The sequence below is a fragment of the Aptenodytes patagonicus genome, chromosome 2 (genome assembly GCF_965638725.1).
Source record: "Aptenodytes patagonicus chromosome 2, bAptPat1.pri.cur, whole genome shotgun sequence".
Taxonomy (NCBI): domain Eukaryota; kingdom Metazoa; phylum Chordata; class Aves; order Sphenisciformes; family Spheniscidae; genus Aptenodytes; species Aptenodytes patagonicus.
Window position 1 is genome coordinate 83,837,640 of NC_134950.1, and position 19,498 is coordinate 83,857,137.

At 39.3% G+C, this 19,498-nt stretch overlaps 1 protein-coding gene across 4 annotated transcripts in view; it reads left to right on the forward strand.

Moving 5' to 3' along the window:
- Nucleotides 1-19,498, forward strand: part of TRIO (trio Rho guanine nucleotide exchange factor) — a 260,532-nt gene that overhangs the window by 221,397 nt on the left and 19,637 nt on the right. For 3 of the 4 annotated variants that reach the window (XM_076330348.1, XM_076330350.1, XM_076330351.1), the window contains 13 exons: nucleotides 1,373-1,665; nucleotides 3,402-3,572; nucleotides 7,606-7,701; nucleotides 9,850-9,998; nucleotides 10,741-10,807; nucleotides 12,272-12,375; nucleotides 13,014-13,083; nucleotides 15,200-15,289; nucleotides 15,915-16,007; nucleotides 16,638-16,688; nucleotides 16,915-16,992; nucleotides 17,880-18,071; nucleotides 19,029-19,206. In XM_076330348.1, coding sequence (XP_076186463.1) covers nucleotides 1,373-1,665; nucleotides 3,402-3,572; nucleotides 7,606-7,701; nucleotides 9,850-9,998; nucleotides 10,741-10,807; nucleotides 12,272-12,375; nucleotides 13,014-13,083; nucleotides 15,200-15,289; nucleotides 15,915-16,007; nucleotides 16,638-16,688; nucleotides 16,915-16,992; nucleotides 17,880-18,071; nucleotides 19,029-19,206 — 1,632 coding nt within the window. The remainder of the gene's footprint in view (nucleotides 1-1,372; nucleotides 1,666-3,401; nucleotides 3,573-7,605; nucleotides 7,702-9,849; nucleotides 9,999-10,740; nucleotides 10,808-12,271; nucleotides 12,376-13,013; nucleotides 13,084-15,199; nucleotides 15,290-15,914; nucleotides 16,008-16,637; nucleotides 16,689-16,914; nucleotides 16,993-17,879; nucleotides 18,072-19,028; nucleotides 19,207-19,498) is intronic. The other variant, XM_076330349.1, reaches the window with a different exon arrangement.

Genomic DNA, 19,498 nt, shown 5'->3' on the forward strand with positions numbered 1-19,498 from the left:
TGCATTTTATGTCTCTTTTTCTATCTCGGTTCAAAGCCATAATTTGCACTTAATATTCTATGGAAACAGAGCAGGCTCACATACTTGTGTGTAGATCCAAGGCATTTGGGTGTTCACAATGAAGTGTATTGCCACATCAGTGTGACCGTATTATTCTACAAAATTCAAACTACCTCAGGTCAGACCAGCAATACGCCTCTTATGGAAAAGCTGCCAGAAGAGGTGACCTGAACATCTGTGTCAAGCTTCAAGAAGGAACGCAAGCATTGCATTTAATTCCCATCAGTAGAAACATTCAACAAAACATTTTTTATGTCATCCTTATATAAACTATCTATCTCCAAAAGTGCACACGCAGGGGAAAAAAAAACATATTTGACAGCCTAGGAGAGTCATGTTAATACCCTAGTGGTAGATAATATTCATAGGAGTGGTGTTACAAGAATGTGTCCTGAAAAAAAGTATGTTTTTAGGAAAAGAGAATTGCTGGGGGGAAAAGCATTGTGCTGCATGGGGAAAAAAGAAATGTAGTCTCACAATAGCTAACCAGTGGGTGTTTATCATAAGCATACGGTCCAGTTCAAGTGACAGGAGCCTCGGTGGGAAAGTGCTATTGACCTCCTGCACATGTAACTATGGCTTGAGAAAAGTTTATCCTTTGTTTGACTACAGAACTTCAGGCATTGTCATGCTGAGAAATACTGCTGATTCTGAGATTTGAGCAAATGGGCTTTTAGACATAGATGTTCTGTGCCTTTTTAAAAAACAAACAAAACAACAGCCAAAACTCCGAGAAGATTTAAGCAAAAGACAGACACTTAGCTGTTTTCTGGATTCTTCTTCCCTCTTTCCCAAGGGTAGGGGAAATAAATAAATAATGAAAGTAACTGCAGCATTTGTAATAAAATGTGGTATTTGAAAAATAAATTACTTATCTCATTGAGGCAATTATTTTTACTCTTCATGTCCATGCTCAATGCATTATACGTTAAAAGATAAAACAAGCATATCCTTCCATAAAGTTAGATGACATATGGAAAGTATATATATGGAAAGTATATATATGGAAAGTATATATACTATATATATATAGTATATATATACTATCAAATAAGTAGCAGCAGCAGTAGGAATGAATTATAATTGAGGCAGGAGCAACTTAATAAAGCTTGACTGTTGTAAGCATATAAATGGTCCTTATGCAGCATGAACACAGATAGTTGTGGTGTCGTCAAAGGCCAGGTTACTTCAAAATAATCTGGGCAATTCATCCATAAATCCAATCTGATATCCATTATTACATATGTCATTTGCCTTGTTTCTCACTCACCAGTGTTTCAGCTTTAAAATGCTTCCCTCATTCTTTTTTCAGACTCCCTTTCGGTCTCCAGCAATGATGCCAGTCCTCCTGCTTCAGTAACATCGCTTCAGCCCCACATGATCGGTGCACAGAGCTCCCCAGGCCCCAAGCGCCCTGGCAACACTTTGAGAAAATGGCTTACCAGTCCCGTGAGGCGTCTTAGCAGTGGAAAAGCAGATGGGCATGTCAAAAAACTAGCCCACAAGCATAAGAAGAGTAGAGAGGTTCGCAAAAGTGCCGATGCGGGCTCTCAGAAGGATTCTGATGATAGTGCAGCGACCCCACAAGATGAAACTGTTGAAGAGGTAAGCATTCAGGGCAGCTTCCTGAGACTTGTTTTTATGTTTTCAAAGAACTAAATATTGTCAGGTGAAGGCTGTCTCCTCAGCTGACTGTCCAGCAGTTGAACAAAGTGGTGTGTGCCATGTGCTCATTCTTGATGACTGCTATACTCTGCGTAAGTACTGTGCCAGGCACAGTTTGTGCCCTTCTGCATTGAGAGCATTAGTAAAGCTCTGTGGAGAAGGATCTCTAGTTGAAAAAGAGAAATGGGAGAGTAAAAAGTTGTTCTTTGGCTTTGATCTCTTATCCCACTCAGGAAAGCAGCTTTGTGAGTAAAGGTGCTTCATGTTCTGGGAACAATCAGGTCATTTTGTATTCCCTTTCCTTTTCTTGTTGGTGGATCAGGGAAAATACAGGGAGAGCTGCTTAACTGCTTAAAGCTGTATTTACACCTTGAGCAAGAGTTAGAGCACAGAAAAATTACTGGCCCTTCAAATCAAAAGGTAGTTACCATCGGTCAGATAATAAACATGGCAGTTTTCATTGGAGGGCAGGAAATTGTGAACTATTCCAGATTTTGCCACCAAGGACATCTGCTGAACATTTCCCTTCCTCCCACAAACATCTCCCCATCATTCTAAGCCTGGAACTCGTGTACGAGCAAAGCCTGCCTCCAGTTAGGTGCAGACAGAGCCAAATTCTCTTCTGGTACGGACCTGTGGTTCAGGCTGAAATTAATGGCATCTTACTGCTTCCAAGGGCACAGCCACTTGCATGCTGTACAGTTATTCCCTTTTACCAGGCTTGAATCTGACTAGCAGTTTTGGTAGTTATCGTACAGAAAAGTGGTCTTAGATGCCCAGTTAATTATTTAGTGCATTTTTTTTCCTTGGTCCCGACATATTTTGCTGCAAGCTTGGAACATCAGTGAAGTTATACAGTAAATGTAGGGAAAGAAAACACTAGAGACTTGGCAGCATGGTGAATTGGGAGATGTGGTTTGGAAAGGAATATTGGCCTCTTTCCTTGAATGTCAGGCTGCAGAAGGAGACCCTCTGTGATGCAGTTGTAGCATTGTTTTGGAAGTATCTTATTCTGCTGTTCTGTGAGTGAGGGAAAACCTAAGGCCAGTGCCTTAAAGTCAGGAAAAAACAATAATCACCTATGCTGTATTCCTTCAAAGATAGTTAAACTACCCTGCGAGATCAGTTACATTGAACTTTGGCTAATTTAAATCACAGTTCCTCATATAATTGGAAGGACTGTCTTTTAACACAACTGTAAAAATTATACAAGCAGTCTGCTGTCACTACTTTGGGGGTGGGCAGAAAAGGTAATTGACAAAATACTTCATGTTGTAATAGGGGTTTTTTATATCCTTTAGAAGTCTTGCTATGAGGGTTGGTACTTCAGATGCAAAGTTCTTGAGTTTCTAAGTTACAGGAATGTGGCTCTTTACAGAACTGAACTTGGAAAGCAACCACATCTTTGGTAACACTTTCCTGTAGTAAATTGCAAGCTGAATGTCTTCTTCTCAGTATCTCGATCCATCTGCTTTTACCAAACACTGAAAACATTAGCTTTGGCATCTGCTTTTTTCCCCTCTGTTGAGGAGCAGCGCTGTGTTTGTAGGATCATCTTGACTTGTTGGGAGAGAGGTGAATCTACAGAACAGACTTGTTTAAGACAAGTTTGTGTTGAACAAGCTTCATGCTGCTGAGAAGGTAACAGAGCTTGAATGTCTTGATTTCATTTACAGAGAGGTCGGAATGAGGGGCTGAGCAGTGGCACTCTCTCCAAGTCATCCTCTTCAGGCATGCAGAGCTGTGGAGAGGAGGAAGGCGAAGAGGGAGCAGATGCTGTACCGCTTCCTCCTCCAATGGCAATTCAGCAACACAGTCTTCTCCAGCCCGACTCGCAGGATGACAAGGTAGGAGGAGGAAGCAGGGAAGGCTTCACACATTGAAAGAACCTCTGTTTGCTCAAATCTTTCTTCTGTTTCCAAAATCTCTGTAATGTATGTAACATAGCTTTATGGTAGACAGAAGTAATTGCTATGCCACTTTAGACAACGTTAAAAGGGTTTCCTGTGGAAAGAGTGCGAATTAAATGCATCTCTATTTTAAAAGCACAAGTGCAGAAATTTTTCTGCTAGCAGTTTAAATGTGGAAATGGGCCACTTTGTGTGTTTGCAGGCCTATTTACATCTGTTTAACAGATGCCATATTTAGTGATTAGAATTTAATTGTTTTATAATCATACCTTTGGGTACTGAGGTTAAAATACTATGTGCAAGTAAAGTTTATCTGGAGAAATTAGCAGTTGTACATAATGTTTTTAGATCATAGGCTGTTCACCAAGCCCTGCTATTTTGGATAGTCTCAGTTCAGGGGAAAAAAAAATTCTCGGTACCTGTCTTAGCAGAGAGAGTTGTTCACATCAGCTCTGAGGTGTTTTTGTATAGCAGCATAGCACTTTTTTTTCTTCTTTTTTGGTGCCTCTACAAGTGTACTAAGAAGTTAATATCCAAATATGGGTAATAATCCAGCTTGTTTGTACAAACAAAGGCACATTAAAATTGAGGGTAAAAAATTTGCATTAGTAATGAAATTCTGGATGTAGTCAGTAACTGCATGAAGGAGATCTTACTCGCATGTTATCTGTTTTTCTTAAACATTGTGATGTTCATACATGGGGAGGATTTATTGCACTTTTCAACCTGGATCAAATGTTTAGGGGACAACTATCAAGCCTGGAAATAGAAGGTTTTAGAATAGAAACGGTGTGGACTTGTGCAGCAAATATTCACATTCACTGTTTGCTTCCCATTTTGCTGCTTAAAATTTTTAGCCATTGTAATCTACAGCATGAACACGTTAGTGAATTTTGTGGGTGGTTACTCACTGTTCTGAGTGGTGCAGATGTTGTTACTGATAACTTTGGCTGATCTTGTTGACTTCTTTTTTTTCTTCCTTTTATCCCACTGCCTTTCAGTGGGGATCTCAATCATCCCTGAAGTTATCATTTGTAGGATCAAAATGGCTGGCTCCCGTGCTCTATGTGTATTTAATTCTTAATGTTTTCCGAATCGAAAAAGTGTAATATGAGTTGGAGGAGTTAATATATTGGGAAATATTCTTGAAATAAAACAGGTAAAAATAGGCATTTTAAAATTTTGCCAGCCTTTAGACCTGAGAGAATATTTTATTGCTAGAAAATAATAATCTCAGTTTGAGGTTTAGAAATAGAATAAAAATAATGTTGGTGAAAATATGTTAAAGTTCCTGCTGATAAGCTGCCATATTTGCATGTCCCTTCAGTGATATAAAAAGAATTGTATGTAGCCTTATAAAAAGTTCTCCAGAGAAAAATGGCTTTTGCTTATGTAGTTCTTTTTGCACAGTAAGAACAGTTACGTGAAGGGATATGCTTGTAAGTTAGAGTCCATTCATTTTTGTATTTCTGATGCAAAGTAAGACCCTTATGACAGTAGAGTAAGAGGCTTTGAGTAGCTTTCAATCCCCAGTAAAATTTTACTTTTCACTTCTTGAGGTTAACGTGGACCCACTGTGGTAAAAACAGGTTGGGACAGTTTTTTGAGTAGCTTAAACTGCATTCTAGAAAAGACTTCTGAGAAGTTAAAATTTGGTACAGTTAATATTATACCATAATTTTTCAAAACATGTAAATCATGATTCATTTAAGGTGCGTTGTTTTTGTGCAATATCCGTCCTACAGCATGGTGGGAGGCAAAAAAGTCCCCTTGTGGCAGCCTGGGAGGTTGTGTGTGCCTCCCTGAAGTCCACACACCAAGGTGTACCACCGATTTCCAGTACCTAGAGCAAATGCTTTATTGGAATGCAGAAGTGAGAAGCCAGAGCAAATTTTTACCCAGCAGAAGTCAGTTGGCCCTATTGATGGAGTTAGTGATTAATAAAAGGCTTGCAAACAAATTCCTGGTTGTCTGCCTTCTGGGTGGAGTCCTCCTTCGCATTCCTGCCATGCTCAGTGGTTTCTTCAGTTGCTCAGCTCCTCTGGATCCCAAGGAATGTCTCCTCCTTTCCGTGACCTCAGAGGCTTGGCTGCTAGCATTTCTTCCTCTCTAGGGCTCCTGGTCTACACTCAGTGCTGGAAACTCCCTGCTCACTGGCTTTCTCCCTCCCTACCCAGCCTGCTGTGGGCTCCAGCAACATCTCACACCTGTGCGTGCTCAGTTGCTCCACCTTTCCCTGTTTTCTGGGCAAGGTTGTACTCTGCTCCCAGAGTACATCATCGGGAAGAAGGTCAGCAGGCAGACTTCACCTGTGCAGCCTGGCAGCTCCTTCTTTTTCAGATAATGTATGATATAACCATATGAACTGGAAACAAACCAGTTCTGAAGTTTTACCAACAGTCACACCCCATATACTCCCAAAGAGCAATAACAGAGAGAAGGGGCCTTGACCCAAGTCCGATTCCAACACTGCCAGTGTTTTGTAAGGCTAAGCTCAGCTCCACATCCAAAGTGAAAACCCGCATACAAGCACAGCTTTGGAAAACCTGGTCCACAGTCAGATGTCAGGAGTACGCAATTGCCTAAAAGACACACTAGCTGTGGGATTGCTCAGTTTTTGGTGTGCATGCAAACATCATGTGGTAGACCATGCTGATTTGTCTAATATCACTAAACAACACAGCCATTTTCTCCCCTAAGAGCTCATCTGCACAGTATGCATTCTTCTGTTCAGTAGAATCATTGCACACTTCATGGTTTTGCATTTGATGGCAGTTTACGAGTTGTTTGCATTTAATTTTTGGATAAGCAATATTAAAGTTTCAAGATCAGTTATGTTAATATGAAACTAATTCTTTTTGCTTTTTGTTTTCTCTTTTTGTAAACTCTGATGCAGCATTATGTTGACTTGTGTTCTGTCTCTGCTTTGGCTCAGTTCCCGTATCTTTCCATTTAAAGTTGTCTGTATTTCCTTTGCTTACCCAACCCCTGTTTTCCTTTCCAAATAAGACAAATACAAGGCAAACTACCTAAAAATCTGTATATTCTTTTTTTGTATTGACTTATGGGGAGCCTTGTTACACTTGTGCTTGACTTGAGCAGAACCTCTTGTGTTAAGTCATTATACATGCCATTTCTTTGTCCAGTTTGTTGGAAACATTTACAGGACAGCTTACTCTGTGCTACATGATGTTCCCTGTGCTGTTTGTAATATGAAGTAAAGTTCATATTACACCCTGTTTTCACTTTCCAGTTATTTAATGATAAATGTAATATGCAAACACCTCTGTTTGCAAATTACCAAGGCTGAATTTAATGGCCCTCTCCCAGAATCCTTTACTGTGAACACCTTTTACCTTCAGTTGTATCTATAAACTGGCATTTTATAGCTTATGAGGCCAGAGATCTTCTGTGCTCTACACATACCATTGGGGAAAATGGATGGCACAAGGAATGGTGAGCTCAATTTCCCCTCTGAATCTGGGCAATATACCCCAGCTCCTTTAGAAAAGTAAATGCCCCTGAGTTACTGGTGTATTTTTTCTTAGCTTAATGATGCTTCCTCCTTTATTTCAAGTCGTCTTGGTTCCTGTTACTTTTCTGCAGTTGTTGCTTTGTTTAAACACCAATAAAATACGTTAACAAACTGTTTGTTGTCCGTTGGGTCAGCTCAGGCGATTTTTATAGCTATTTGTCAGGCGTTACCATAATCAGCAAGATGAAGGATATTTCCTTGACTTCTGTTGCATGTAGGAACAGGAATTTTTATCCCAGCATTTAAATTCTGTGGGGGTTACTTAAAATTTCCAATTCCAGTTGCCCAAGTTGGAAGGGATGATCTTAGTGTTATATGACACTGACGGTTACTGTCAGGTACCTTTGTCTAACAAAGAAGTGAAGGAGGTCTCTTGATCCTTGAGCAAGTACCCGGCTAACTCTGGGATTCTCCTTCCTTTGTGTCACTGCACAGACATCTTCTCGATTACTGGTGCGGCCAACCAGCTCCGAGACACCCAGTGCTGCAGAACTAGTCAGTGCAATTGAAGAGCTCGTCAAAAGTAAAATGGTGAGGCTGACTGGCAGATGCATGTGTTTAAAGAAGTTGTGTCTTCAAGTCCCGACTTGCTATTCAAAGAAAAGCTATATGCCCATCCCGAGCGTACATCTTTGACTTGTAAAATCTGATGCCTGTTTAAAAAGTCATTTTCTGGGTTGGTGTATGGGTTGCTTTGTACACCCTCTTTTGTGAAAGCACTTACTGAATAGGTAAATGGCTGTGTAGAAAAGCAAAAAAACCAATAAATATAAGGGAGAGGAGAAGACACAAAACGTATTTCCTATTAGTAAAAAGAAAATGTCCTATTAGTAAAATGAATGGTAAGACCCAGGGTTACCCTGATTTGCCTGATAGACCTTTATGAGAAGAATCCCTGAGACTGAATTTACAGCAAATCTTGCAGAGTTCAACAGTAAAGCAGATAACCCTCACACAGAGACATTTATGCTATCTAGCTGGGTTTTAGGCAACGTGATAATGAAGACATAAGTAAAAGAGTAGAAAGATCGTTTTATATCTTAGCGGCTCCTTCCTTGCTTTGCAGTGTTTGCTAACAAATTAAGTATGAGGAATTGTGTCAGCTTTTTTAAGTTTCTGTGTTTTAAAATTTCTGTTTCTGAAGATGCTCATTGACAAAGAATAGGGAGTATGGATAACACCAGGAAGGCCCTCCTTCATATTCAAAACCCGACCTGACCTGGTCCTGGAAAACCTGCTCTAGATGACCCTGTTTGAGAAGGAGGATTGGACTATATGGTCTCAGGAGGTCCCTCAGCGATTCTGTGATTCACTTAAAACCTTTAAGTCTGGCTTTTGCAACATAGACCCTGTTGGGCTTAGTAGAAGTGCTGCTGTGAAAACTCTACAGAGAATTGCAGCATGGCAGCCCCATGTTACCAGAGGCTGAAATTTCCTAGGCTTGTTCTAAATTTAAGCAACTTTAAATTTCAGAATGAGAAATTTGAATTTCCATTTTATATTTCCTCATTCAGAAAGACTTACACTTCACTTACATTACTGCATGAAATAATTTCTGCACTCTCTTAGAGTATTAACTTTGTTTTTTACTTCTTGTTGCACCAGAAGGGTGAATAAGAATTAATCGGTGGGAAAATTCAAAGCAGCCTTTTGTAAATGGAAAGTTTGACAGTCCATGTGTCTTTCAGGCAGCCTAGCAGTGGATATAGCTTAAATGATCCATGCATATAGTCCCTGGTGGAGATGTTCTCATTTCACAATTTTAGCCAAGGGTCAGCTTCTTTTGGGTTTTGGGCCAGTCATACCATTACTGGGGTTTTACTTTTTGTAGGGAAACAAAGAAGATTACAGCTGAACCCCACCCTGGTGAAGTTAATGTGTCTTGTATTAAAGCCTGTATCACATTCAAGGAAAAAGTGATACATAACTGTAGCTTGATCCAAGATTATGGGCTTGAATTAAAGAGGTCCAATAAACACTTCATAGAAGCTTGTTCATATTATTTCTTCTACGGCTTCTCCATCTTTTGTACAAACAGAAGACTGCAGAGTCCATGCAAGGGAGACGGTGTATCTGGCAGAAGAGATAGGGACTTTTTCCTAGGATCTGAACTGTCATGAAGCTCAAAAGCAACATTGACTGTAGAAGTCATTATTTTCTACAATGAGTCAGTATTTTGGCTAGTTAATATGATAAACAAAATGTCTGACAAAGAATGCCACTTCTGTTGTAACAAAAAATGTAACATCCAAAGAATATCCTTTAAACATGTCCTATTTATTATTGAAAGTAACTTGCATACGCTAGAACTAAAGTATGACAAATATAATTTAATCCCCGGCAATAAGCACACATCTGTGTAGCTTCCACCATAGAAGTACTTACATCCTGAGCAGGATAGTCTGATTTTTATCTCTTGCTGTTTAAACCAACTGAACTCCTTTCTTTTGCTGTGAAGGAAAGACTGACGTATCTCAAATGTGCTTCTGTAAGGTTACGTTATCTGTCCTGGAAAGCCAAGTTGTTGGTTGGTTTTCTGGAAGCTTGAGACCACCTTTGCCAAGATACATTGCAGTAATTGATCTCCCATAGGTTACCATATACAGCTGCATGTAAATGCGTCTTGTGAATAAAGGGGAAATAAATCATTGTTGCTGTCTGTCTTGAACACCTTCTCAGGCCCTGGAGGACCGTCCAAGTTCCTTGTTGGTAGATCAAGGTGACAGCAGCAGTCCATCCTTCAACCCTTCAGATAACTCCCTTCTCTCTTCCTCGTCACCCATAGATGAGATGGAAGAAAGGAAATCCAGCTCCTTAAAAAGACGACAGTAAGGCCACATTTTTAGTCCTTTTTTGACAATGTTTTGAAAAGATAAATGAAGTGTTTTAAAAATGTCCATTTTGAACTGGCAGCAGAAACTGTTAATCTGGAAGGGGGAGGACTTGTGTTAGGTGTCAAGCATGCAGTCACGTTATGCAAAGAAAAAAATTTTCTTGAACAGTCATAGTCTCAATTTCCTGTGATTTTTAATTTTAGTTATACCTGTGTTTAACTTTTGTCACACGTCAGTCTCAGTTATGCAGGAAGATGCTGATCTTTAAATGTTTAGAGGGTGATTAGGCTTCAAAAAACTGGTCGTTCCCCTTGTTCTGTTCCACTGCACTCTTAATTCCTTTATGTAATAGTAAGCTGTTACCATGGTAGAACAAAAACATGCCTGGTTTCAAAATCATTTAAATCTGTGGGTAGAAATAACAGTTCATATACTTAAGAGTCTCCAGACCAGAGATGTAATAGCATTTTATTTTAAACAACAGTTAAATGTTTAATTTTAATGACACATGTAAGAAAACATTGACTTTAGATAAACAGAAGTAAGCCTGCTCCGGTTCCAAAATCAAAGCAGCGTCCTGCTTAGAAAGAATGTGCATTAATTCTTCCATTTCAGCTCTGCTTATCAAACGTATCTGACTGCAAATGTCTGAAAAGCTGTATGCCATTAATCCTCTTTAAGAATCTGTTTCATTTTTTTAATGAAATACGTGTTCATCATTTTCTTTCCATTGTAGCTATGTCTTACAGGAATTAGTGGAGACAGAGCGAGATTATGTACGAGATCTGGGCTATGTAGTTGAGGTATGATGTTTTTCATTCTCTTGATTCCCCCCCCCCCCCCCGCCCCCCCAATGTGGTACCGACCAGCTGTGTAGCCTGAACCTCACGGTTTTTTCAAAACAAAACACAGGAAGAAACTGAAAATGTGAATGCATTCTGAGTTTTCCTTCCTGCAGGCTTTTAATATATTAGAAATACTGCATCAGATCTCATTCCTTTTTTTTTCCTGTTATTGTGTGCACCTTATTGTTCTTCTGAGGAGTGTAGTTAGTATTTTTTTAAGATCACTACCTCTGGCCTAATAATAGCTTCAACTAGATGGTTTTATTTAGCACAACTAAATTCAAAAAAGCATTGTAACTCCACAGGTAGAGGAACTGTCCTGGATTTGAAAGACTTACTTCCTCTCCTACTGCTAGGCTTCTCTTAGACTTCCTAGTTTCCCCTTCTGTAAAATGAAATAACATCACACATCTCCCTTCAGTCTTCAGCTACCAAGAAAATGCATTTGGAAGTGTAGAGAGAATGAGCATGACAGTGAATTTCAGCCTAACAAGGTTCAGTTCTTAAACTCCGTTTTAACAGGAGGGAGGGAAAGAAAGATCAGCATTGTGATAGTCTTTTTACAGTATTTAAAGGGTGCGTTAGAAGGCTATGAACAGATGTATTTTTGTAACTAACAAAATAATTCCTGATGAAAATGCTAGACATCAAAACATAAACCTTGCAACTAAACCCAGACCTGGATAATTAGGAATAGAAGTATTACGAAAAAATAAAAGGAATAGAGTTGCATGAATACTACAAAATTCAAAAAAAGTCCCAGCTCTAACTATGTGATAGAATTGCACAGTGAGACGAGTGTATATATACACCAAAAAAGAGAAGACAGGACTATGGGAAAACGTAAAAGGAACTTTATTGCAGTCAGAATGCTTGCTAATAGAATTTATGTTCAATTTTTTTTGGTGTTCGGTTTGCTCATACCGCAAGTAGTAGCCCATGCAACGCACTCCCATATGCAGTGCAGCTGCTTTCCTCCTCAGCGCACTTTGGTGCAGGGTTAATGTGGGTGACTGAAATAAGAAACACTGAGCAAAGGAGCGCAGAAAGCCATTTCAGTAGCTCTGACTTGTACTCGGTAAGAGCCCTACCTGGCAAAGCATTGCAGCTGCTTCAGACAATAAGGAGAAGGGCTGTAGAAGTTTCCTCTGTGCTTTGAGCCTGTTCACGCAGGCTAAATTAGCTAGAGTGAATCTGTCTTTCTAGCACTGGGCAGTGTTGTGCAGACAACCTCAAGCCAAGTTGTGATATTTTGTATCGATGCTCTATGTTATGATGTGTTATAGAGCAGTTTTTTGGTTTGTGTCCCACTCAAGCTGTTGTCATGGGCAATTTGGAAAGCTTCTGGGAAAAGGGAGATTAAAAGACAACTCACCTTTTTAAGTTAAAATGTTCACAGTGAATTTCCTTGGACTGTTGCAGGGTTATATGGCACTTATGAAGGAAGATGGCGTACCTGATGACATGAAAGGCAAAGACAAGATTGTATTTGGAAACATTCACCAGATTTATGACTGGCACAGAGAGTATGTATTAAATTGAAAACCACCTGCTGAACAATTCTGCCTAAAAAATACTAGATTGACTTTAAGAAATTTTTTTTTTCCCCTCAAATATTCAGATACAAGGTAAATACAGTTGGTCTTGTGCTTGGAGTTGTAGATGCTGTAGATTCAGCTTACAAATGTTGGTATGAAGGTTTGCTTTAAACAAGGATGCTTATATATACCAAGTGCTTCAACTGAGAATCTATAGTATGGGTAGTATTATATACGGAAGTTTGTACGTTGTTTGAGGCTTTGTTTTCAAAACTGTTTTCTCTAAGAATACAGGCTAAAGAATTTGTTAGGGGTTAGCATGGCAGTATGAGCACCTCAGGCACTCAGACTAGGAAGGAGAAAAGTTTCAATCAATATATGAAATTAAAGAATTTTATTAATGAGCACCAGTATTTTTTCATCTTGGCATGGATTCAGTGTGTCCTTTTGGAAATCTATATTAAAATATTACACTATTAACATTGTCATTTTGGACATACATTAATATCCAAAGCTGCTGATAGGGGACACAAAGTGGACCTTGCAGTAAGACCACTTTACCTTGCAATCACCTGTTGCTATAGTGTGTGCTATCAGAAAAAAAGTGCTGTTCTCTTTATGTTCAGCTTCTTTTTAGGAGAGTTGGAGAAGTGCCTTGAAGATCCAGAAAAGCTGGGATCCCTGTTTGTTAAGCATGTAAGTGCAGACGTTGTCTTTGGCAAACCCCTATTGCTGCTACTGACCAACATGTTTGATTATTAAGGATTTATCTATGGTACACACAGTTAAGAAAGTGCTGTAAAATATTCCTCACTGCAGGAGGTGGAGAGAGAGGTTATAAGAGCTTATAAATAGACTAAGCAAATAATCTAGGTTTTGTTCCCAGTATCTTCCTGTGGAGAGGAAATATGAATGTGGGCCCTGTTTCTCAATTCAGTTCCAGTTCTGTGCGAGAAAATTGTCATTTCGTATGACCAGATACACCTGTCTTCTAATCCCAGGTATCCATGCAGTACTGTGGAACATAGGAACCAAAAATAGGAAAGCAGCTCATTCTTCCTACTGATCTCGGTGCATTCTAGTTCTGTATCCTTTCCCTTTCTGAGAATCACAGCAGTGGCTGAGGTTCCTCCCTCTTCACTTAGGGAAGGAATTGAGAGTGCCAGAAATTCATGATGTTTAATTTTAGTCCGACACAGTACCCTTTATAGCTATATACAAGTCCCTGTTTTTCCACTTTTCATTTATTTAGTAAAAGGAATGACCCTGTGATACATGTGGATATTATAACACTTTGGAAGGAAATCGGATGAACTAGTTATCTAGAAACTAGATATCAAAATTCAGGACACATCAGACATGCCACTAATCAGTCATTTTGGTGTCTGTGTAGAAATACAATTTAATATCTGTTTGAGATGAAGCCTCACCATACTCCAAATCACACAAGACGGCAGAAGAGAAACTTTCCTACTAAATACAATCATTTGCACAAGTGTGCAAAGGCTGAAGACAGACTGGATTAAAGCAGATTTAATGGGTTTCAGATTTTCCCTGCAGTCTGTGTTTGAAGTCAATACCAGGGTAGCAAAAGAGAACGGAGTGAAACATTAATGGAACAGTAACACTGGAAGCCAGGCCTAATTCCTGGACTAATGATGAGGAATGAGCTGTTTCATTTCTGAGGGATTATTATTATTAAAAAAAAAAAAGGGAGGGGGGCATGGGAAGAGGGGAGAATTCTGGCACTGGTAAAATGAGAAACCTGAAGGGAGTGACTCTCCCCGTTTCTGATTGCTGTTTTACTTTCTCCTGGTATATTTGTAACTGAGTTGTTTTTGAAAGGCACCCTTACCACTCCAGATGGAAAGGCAAGCTGTGATGCTATTACAACATCCTCTAACAAAACCCTGACTATCAGCTAGAACATGACAATTCAGTTCCTGCTCTTAATCTATGTTCTGTGTCCTTTTCAATCTCCTTCTTATTTCTTCCTTTTTTGCTTTCCATTTGTCTTCACTGGTCCGTACTCCATAAGTCTCTGAGCAGCAAAGCTTCTAACAGCAAACCAATCCTGGCAAAATGATAAGGAAGATTTTGGAGTAGGTAATAGGCGCATATGTTATGTCTGTGTTTCTTAACCAGCAAGGTTGCTAATCAAGAATGAATCTTAAAGGCTGAAGTTAAACGCTCTTTTTCTTTGTTGCCTTGGTGTTAAAAGCCCATGCACAAAATACAGAATCAGAGTTAAAAAAATACTAGCACCACCATTTCCAGGCTACAACCACCATTTCCAGGCTACATCACCTATGTCTCCCCTAAAACTCCAATAGGGCAGCTAATACTAAATAGAAGACTGAGAGGTTTCTCCTAACTGCTCTGTACAGCTAAACAGGAGGAGGTCATTATTCCAATATATTAGAAGAATAATCAGATTATTAAAATCAAATAAAAAATATGATATTTCAAAGGCTCCATCCATTGCTCTTGCTAAAAGAAAAAGATAACCATTTTCCTACTTCATTTTATTGTAGGACCTGCTGAGCTATCATCTCTAAATGCCTGTTGTTCAGGAGTATTTATAACTGTGGCAATTTTCTGACTTGTGTTGCCTTTCTAAAATCATCATGATATTCCCAAAGAAATGTGTTTTCAGTTCTGTAATTTCTGCATATGTAGCTGCCTTTTTTCCTCAAAAGGTCCTTTTTAAGTTCATACTTTTGAACAGCTGAACTTCTTAAAATAATACTCCATTTCAATCTGGCATGCTTTTTTCTTGATGATGATGTATCATTCTGTATCTTTCTTCTAGGAGAGAAGGTTGCACATGTACATAGTTTACTGCCAAAACAAACCAAAGTCTGAGCACATTGTCTCAGAATACATTGATACGTTTTTTGAGGTAAGTTTCTGAGAGAGGATATATGCAAGGTGAAGGGTGCGTACAAATCATAAGCGTTATCAGATCTGTTGACCAAAAAAAAAAAAAAAAAGCCAGCACATATCGCTGGTACTGTTTTAAATTATAATTTCTTGCCACTTCTGTTCTGATTTCTCAAGTCTGATGCAGGATCCTAGAGATGTATTGATCTCTAGGGGAAAAAAACAAAAGTTTAGCTATAAGATACTGATTAATCAGTAGAGTCTCATCCTTACTAGCCCTAGCTCAGGAAGTTAACAGTGCATATTACATGAAGTGGCAATTTTGGATGAGCAAAGATCACTGTCGAAAATAGACTATATACAACCTGTGATTGAAAAATTACATTTCACTATACAATCTTTTCAAAAAAAGATATGGAAGATGCTTGGAGCGGGGAATGCTTTGGAAACAAAGCTGATACAGGTAAGGAGAAGGACTAGCTTTTGCTAACTGAAGATTAGGTTCTGTTCTGGCTTTTGCCAATTTCTGCTCTGATAGCCCTTAATAGTGATATATCCTGCTGTGTTTCTAACTCAACAAAACAGAACAAAGTTGTTTCTAACTGAAAGAACGAACGAAAAAATGTTTGTTTTACAACCCTCAGGATCTAAAGCAACGCCTGGGCCACAGACTTCAGCTCACGGACTTGCTAATAAAACCTGTGCAGAGAATTATGAAATACCAGCTGTTACTAAAGGTAAAGTGATGTTGAGATGAATGATTTAATATATGTGTTAACAGATATGATTTCTTTTTTAAATATTGCTGATGCTTTTCCACCCTCCTCCCAAACAGAACCCAGATTTGTAAGCAATGTAACATGATTATTTTCTGAGCATATTCAGATAGTTATAAAAATTGCAGTAAATAGCTTGGGCAGAATTTTGCTTTTTTTTTAACAGTTAAAGACCAAATGAACTCAAGTCAGTGACACGGAAATGTTTAGAATTTGTACCAATGTCATATGAAGGGGACAGGGATCTCCCAACTGTTTTCAGATGTAAATGTGACATGAGTTGTTGGGACTCATCCCAACTTTTCCAACTACATCTGCAACCATTTTAATATCACATAAATGTTTACTGAAGAGCAACCCTGTGTATCACAGAGGTCATTGCCTTAATGACCTCTTGTATGATCTAAATCAAAAATAGTGAATAAATCTTAAAAAATAAGAGGGGGAAAGCACTGCAGCAAGAAAATTTTTTCTGTGTGTCTTCTGTAGTCCATCATTCTCTGCCAGAGGATAGCAAATGCAGATTTTCTAAGATTTCTTGTTGCTGATTAATGAGAAAAGACTCATATTATTGTTTTTTTCCTTTTTCAGGACTTCCTCAAATATTCTAAAAAAGCTAACCTTGACACAACAGAACTAGAGGTACTTGAGATGTTTTCTCTTAGTGACTTGAATGCTCTTTACTATAAACTTCTACTCATTTTGACACAGAGTTGCTTTCCTTTTCTGATCTTCTTGAGAATGTGATTATGATAAGTGTTTACTTTTCGCATTTCTGTTCTAAAGCAACCATAGCAAATGAAACAAAATTTTATCCTGCTAACTCATTTGGAAAATAAAGCTTTGACTTTTTATTTATCCTGAACAGAGAGCTGTAGAGGTCATGTGTATAGTACCAAAACGGTGTAATGACATGATGAATGTTGGCCGCCTGCAAGGATTTGATGTAAGTTGGCTGGGGTTTTGCTTAGAGTTTTTGTCAAGTTCTCCAGAAATTAACCATTAATGTGGGGAGAGCTGAGGGGGAGAAATGAGGTAGGGTGCTCTCTCACAATCTGGTTAGGTGGTGCAAAAAACAGTGAATGAAAAATCAAGTCTTAGCCCTGCCAAGGACTTCTTCCTGGGAAGCTTTACCTGTTGTGTCAGTCACACTAGGTAAGTCCTTCTGCAAAATCTAGGAAGTACTGGCGTTACTACAGTTCCGTTATAGACTAATGACTTGCAAAATAGTGAAGTAATCAGTTATCAGCAGGTGAGCAGACCTGACTTCAGCAGTGTAGGCAAAGGAGGAGTTGCTAAGGTCAGTAAAGTACCTGAGGCAACTGTAGCCCTTCTCCTTGTTTTGCTAAGTCCAGAAGAGATGAAAATTGGCTATTGAAGCAGTATGCATCAGCCAGGCTATAGTCACATGCTCTACTTGCAAAGCCCTTTCTGCTCTGTGATGCAGGTATGAACTCGAATTCTTCCCCTTTTCAGCACCCTGGAAGACATTAGAAGAATATATGAGTTACTGTGTTGGGGGTGGCAGGGAAGGAATTATTGAGACTAGAGAGATGAAAGCCTCACTGTTACTAAGCCTCAGACTGCAGTATGAATTGAAAAGAGTGGGGTGGATTTGGGGGGGGGGGGGTGTCTTTATGATGTTTGGTTTTTGAGAAAGGGAATAAGAATGTCTTGTGTATAAGAGAATCAATGAATATATAATGGTCAGTGACACTCAGAAATTGGGAAATACACAAAGCTATTTTGGCATGAGCATCTGCTCAAAAAGGTTGATTGGGGAAAGAAATGAAGAATTGCACTAAATGTGTTTCCGCTTGCCTCTGTGTTTAGGGTAAAATTGTAGCCCAGGGTAAGCTCCTGCTCCAGGACACATTCTTGGTTACAGACCAGGACACAGGACTTCTGCCACGCTGCAAGGAGAGACGGGTCTTCCTGTTTGAGCAGATAGTCATTTTCAGTGAGCTGCTAGATAAAAAGAAAGGTTTCTCCATGCCCGGATTCTTGTTTAAAAACAGTATCAAGGTAACTGTCGTGCGTGAGTCTTTGTGTCCCCTGCACAAACTCTGCTAAGGTAACAGTTTCTGATTCAGTGTGGAGCCACTAGTGACATCTAGATGTGCAATCATAAAGCACAGTAATGTGTCAGTCATTTCCTGAAATTACTTCCTACCAAATTTGTGCTCGCTCTGATGATAAATGGAAATCTTTGTATCCCAGCACTGATGCTTCCCATGTGAAGTATACCAAAACCGGTGTTCTTGTACAAAGCTGGACAAGTATTCACAAAGAGTTTAGTCTTCAGCTCTGTGCTGTGTGTATACAACATTGCAAAGGCATTGCAAATAAAGGTAATAACTCTTTACCTATCCCTTCTTTTAAGTTTCAGCTGAAATCAGTCCAAATGTCTAGGTAACATCTGTAAATAGTGCCACCTTCTTGGACATGTCAGCTCTTCTACAAGCAAATCCCTCAAACAAAAAGTGTTTGCTCCCACTTCAAGCCTTCTCTGAAACAAAAACTGTTGATATTAGTGCCTACCAGCCCTCCTGGTGAAGCGTCTTGCATGGACCCTACTTCCGTTAATTCGGCTCGGTGCTGTGCCTGCCAGCTGAGCATCCTGTTCAGCGCTGGCTGGACAGCCCATTCCAAGGCACTGCTGTCTCTGCAGCAGAAGCCTTTGGTACGGGCCAGTGGTAGAGCTCCACAGCAGGCTCAGCATCTTAAATAACATGAATGGAGAGTGAGGGCCAATGGAGAACATTGGGCCGTACTGACCAGTTGGAGATTGTTCAGGCACAGTGTGTCAGTAAGCTGTACACTAATCCTTAGTTTACTGTAATCCTTCATTTCATGGTATTATTTTACTGAAGGAAAGGATGGTCATGATTTGAAGATCTGACTCTGAGCTCCTAAGTAAGAGATTTTAGAGGTACGTTTCTCATAAAATACATGAAGTAAATTCTTTTTTTTTTCATGAAGGTGAGTTGCCTTTCCCTGGAGGAAAATGTGGACAGCGATCCATGTAAATTTGCACTAACATCAAGAACGGGCGATGTCACGGAGACCTTTATTTTGCATTCTGCCAGTCCAGGAGTCCGCCAGTTATGGATCCATGAAATTAACCAAATTTTGGAAAACCAGCGCAACTTTTTAAATGGTAAATGATTTCCTCTCACTGAAAGTTCATAATTGAACGACTTCTCTCTCATCTGTTGTTTCTTGGCTTTGAAATGTTTTGCAAGTTTCCTTTTTCTTGAGCTAATACAGAACAGTTGGGGGATATGTGCTGCATTTCTGCTTTAGAACAGATGCTAGCATTTATTATAAGAGCGGTAGTCTGAATTTACATGGTGTTCTCGGTGAAATTTTCCAAATGTTTTGTAGGAGTGAATCAAGATTGGCACCATCCGTTGAGATGGAGAGCTTGTGTACCCCTTTTAATTGAATGC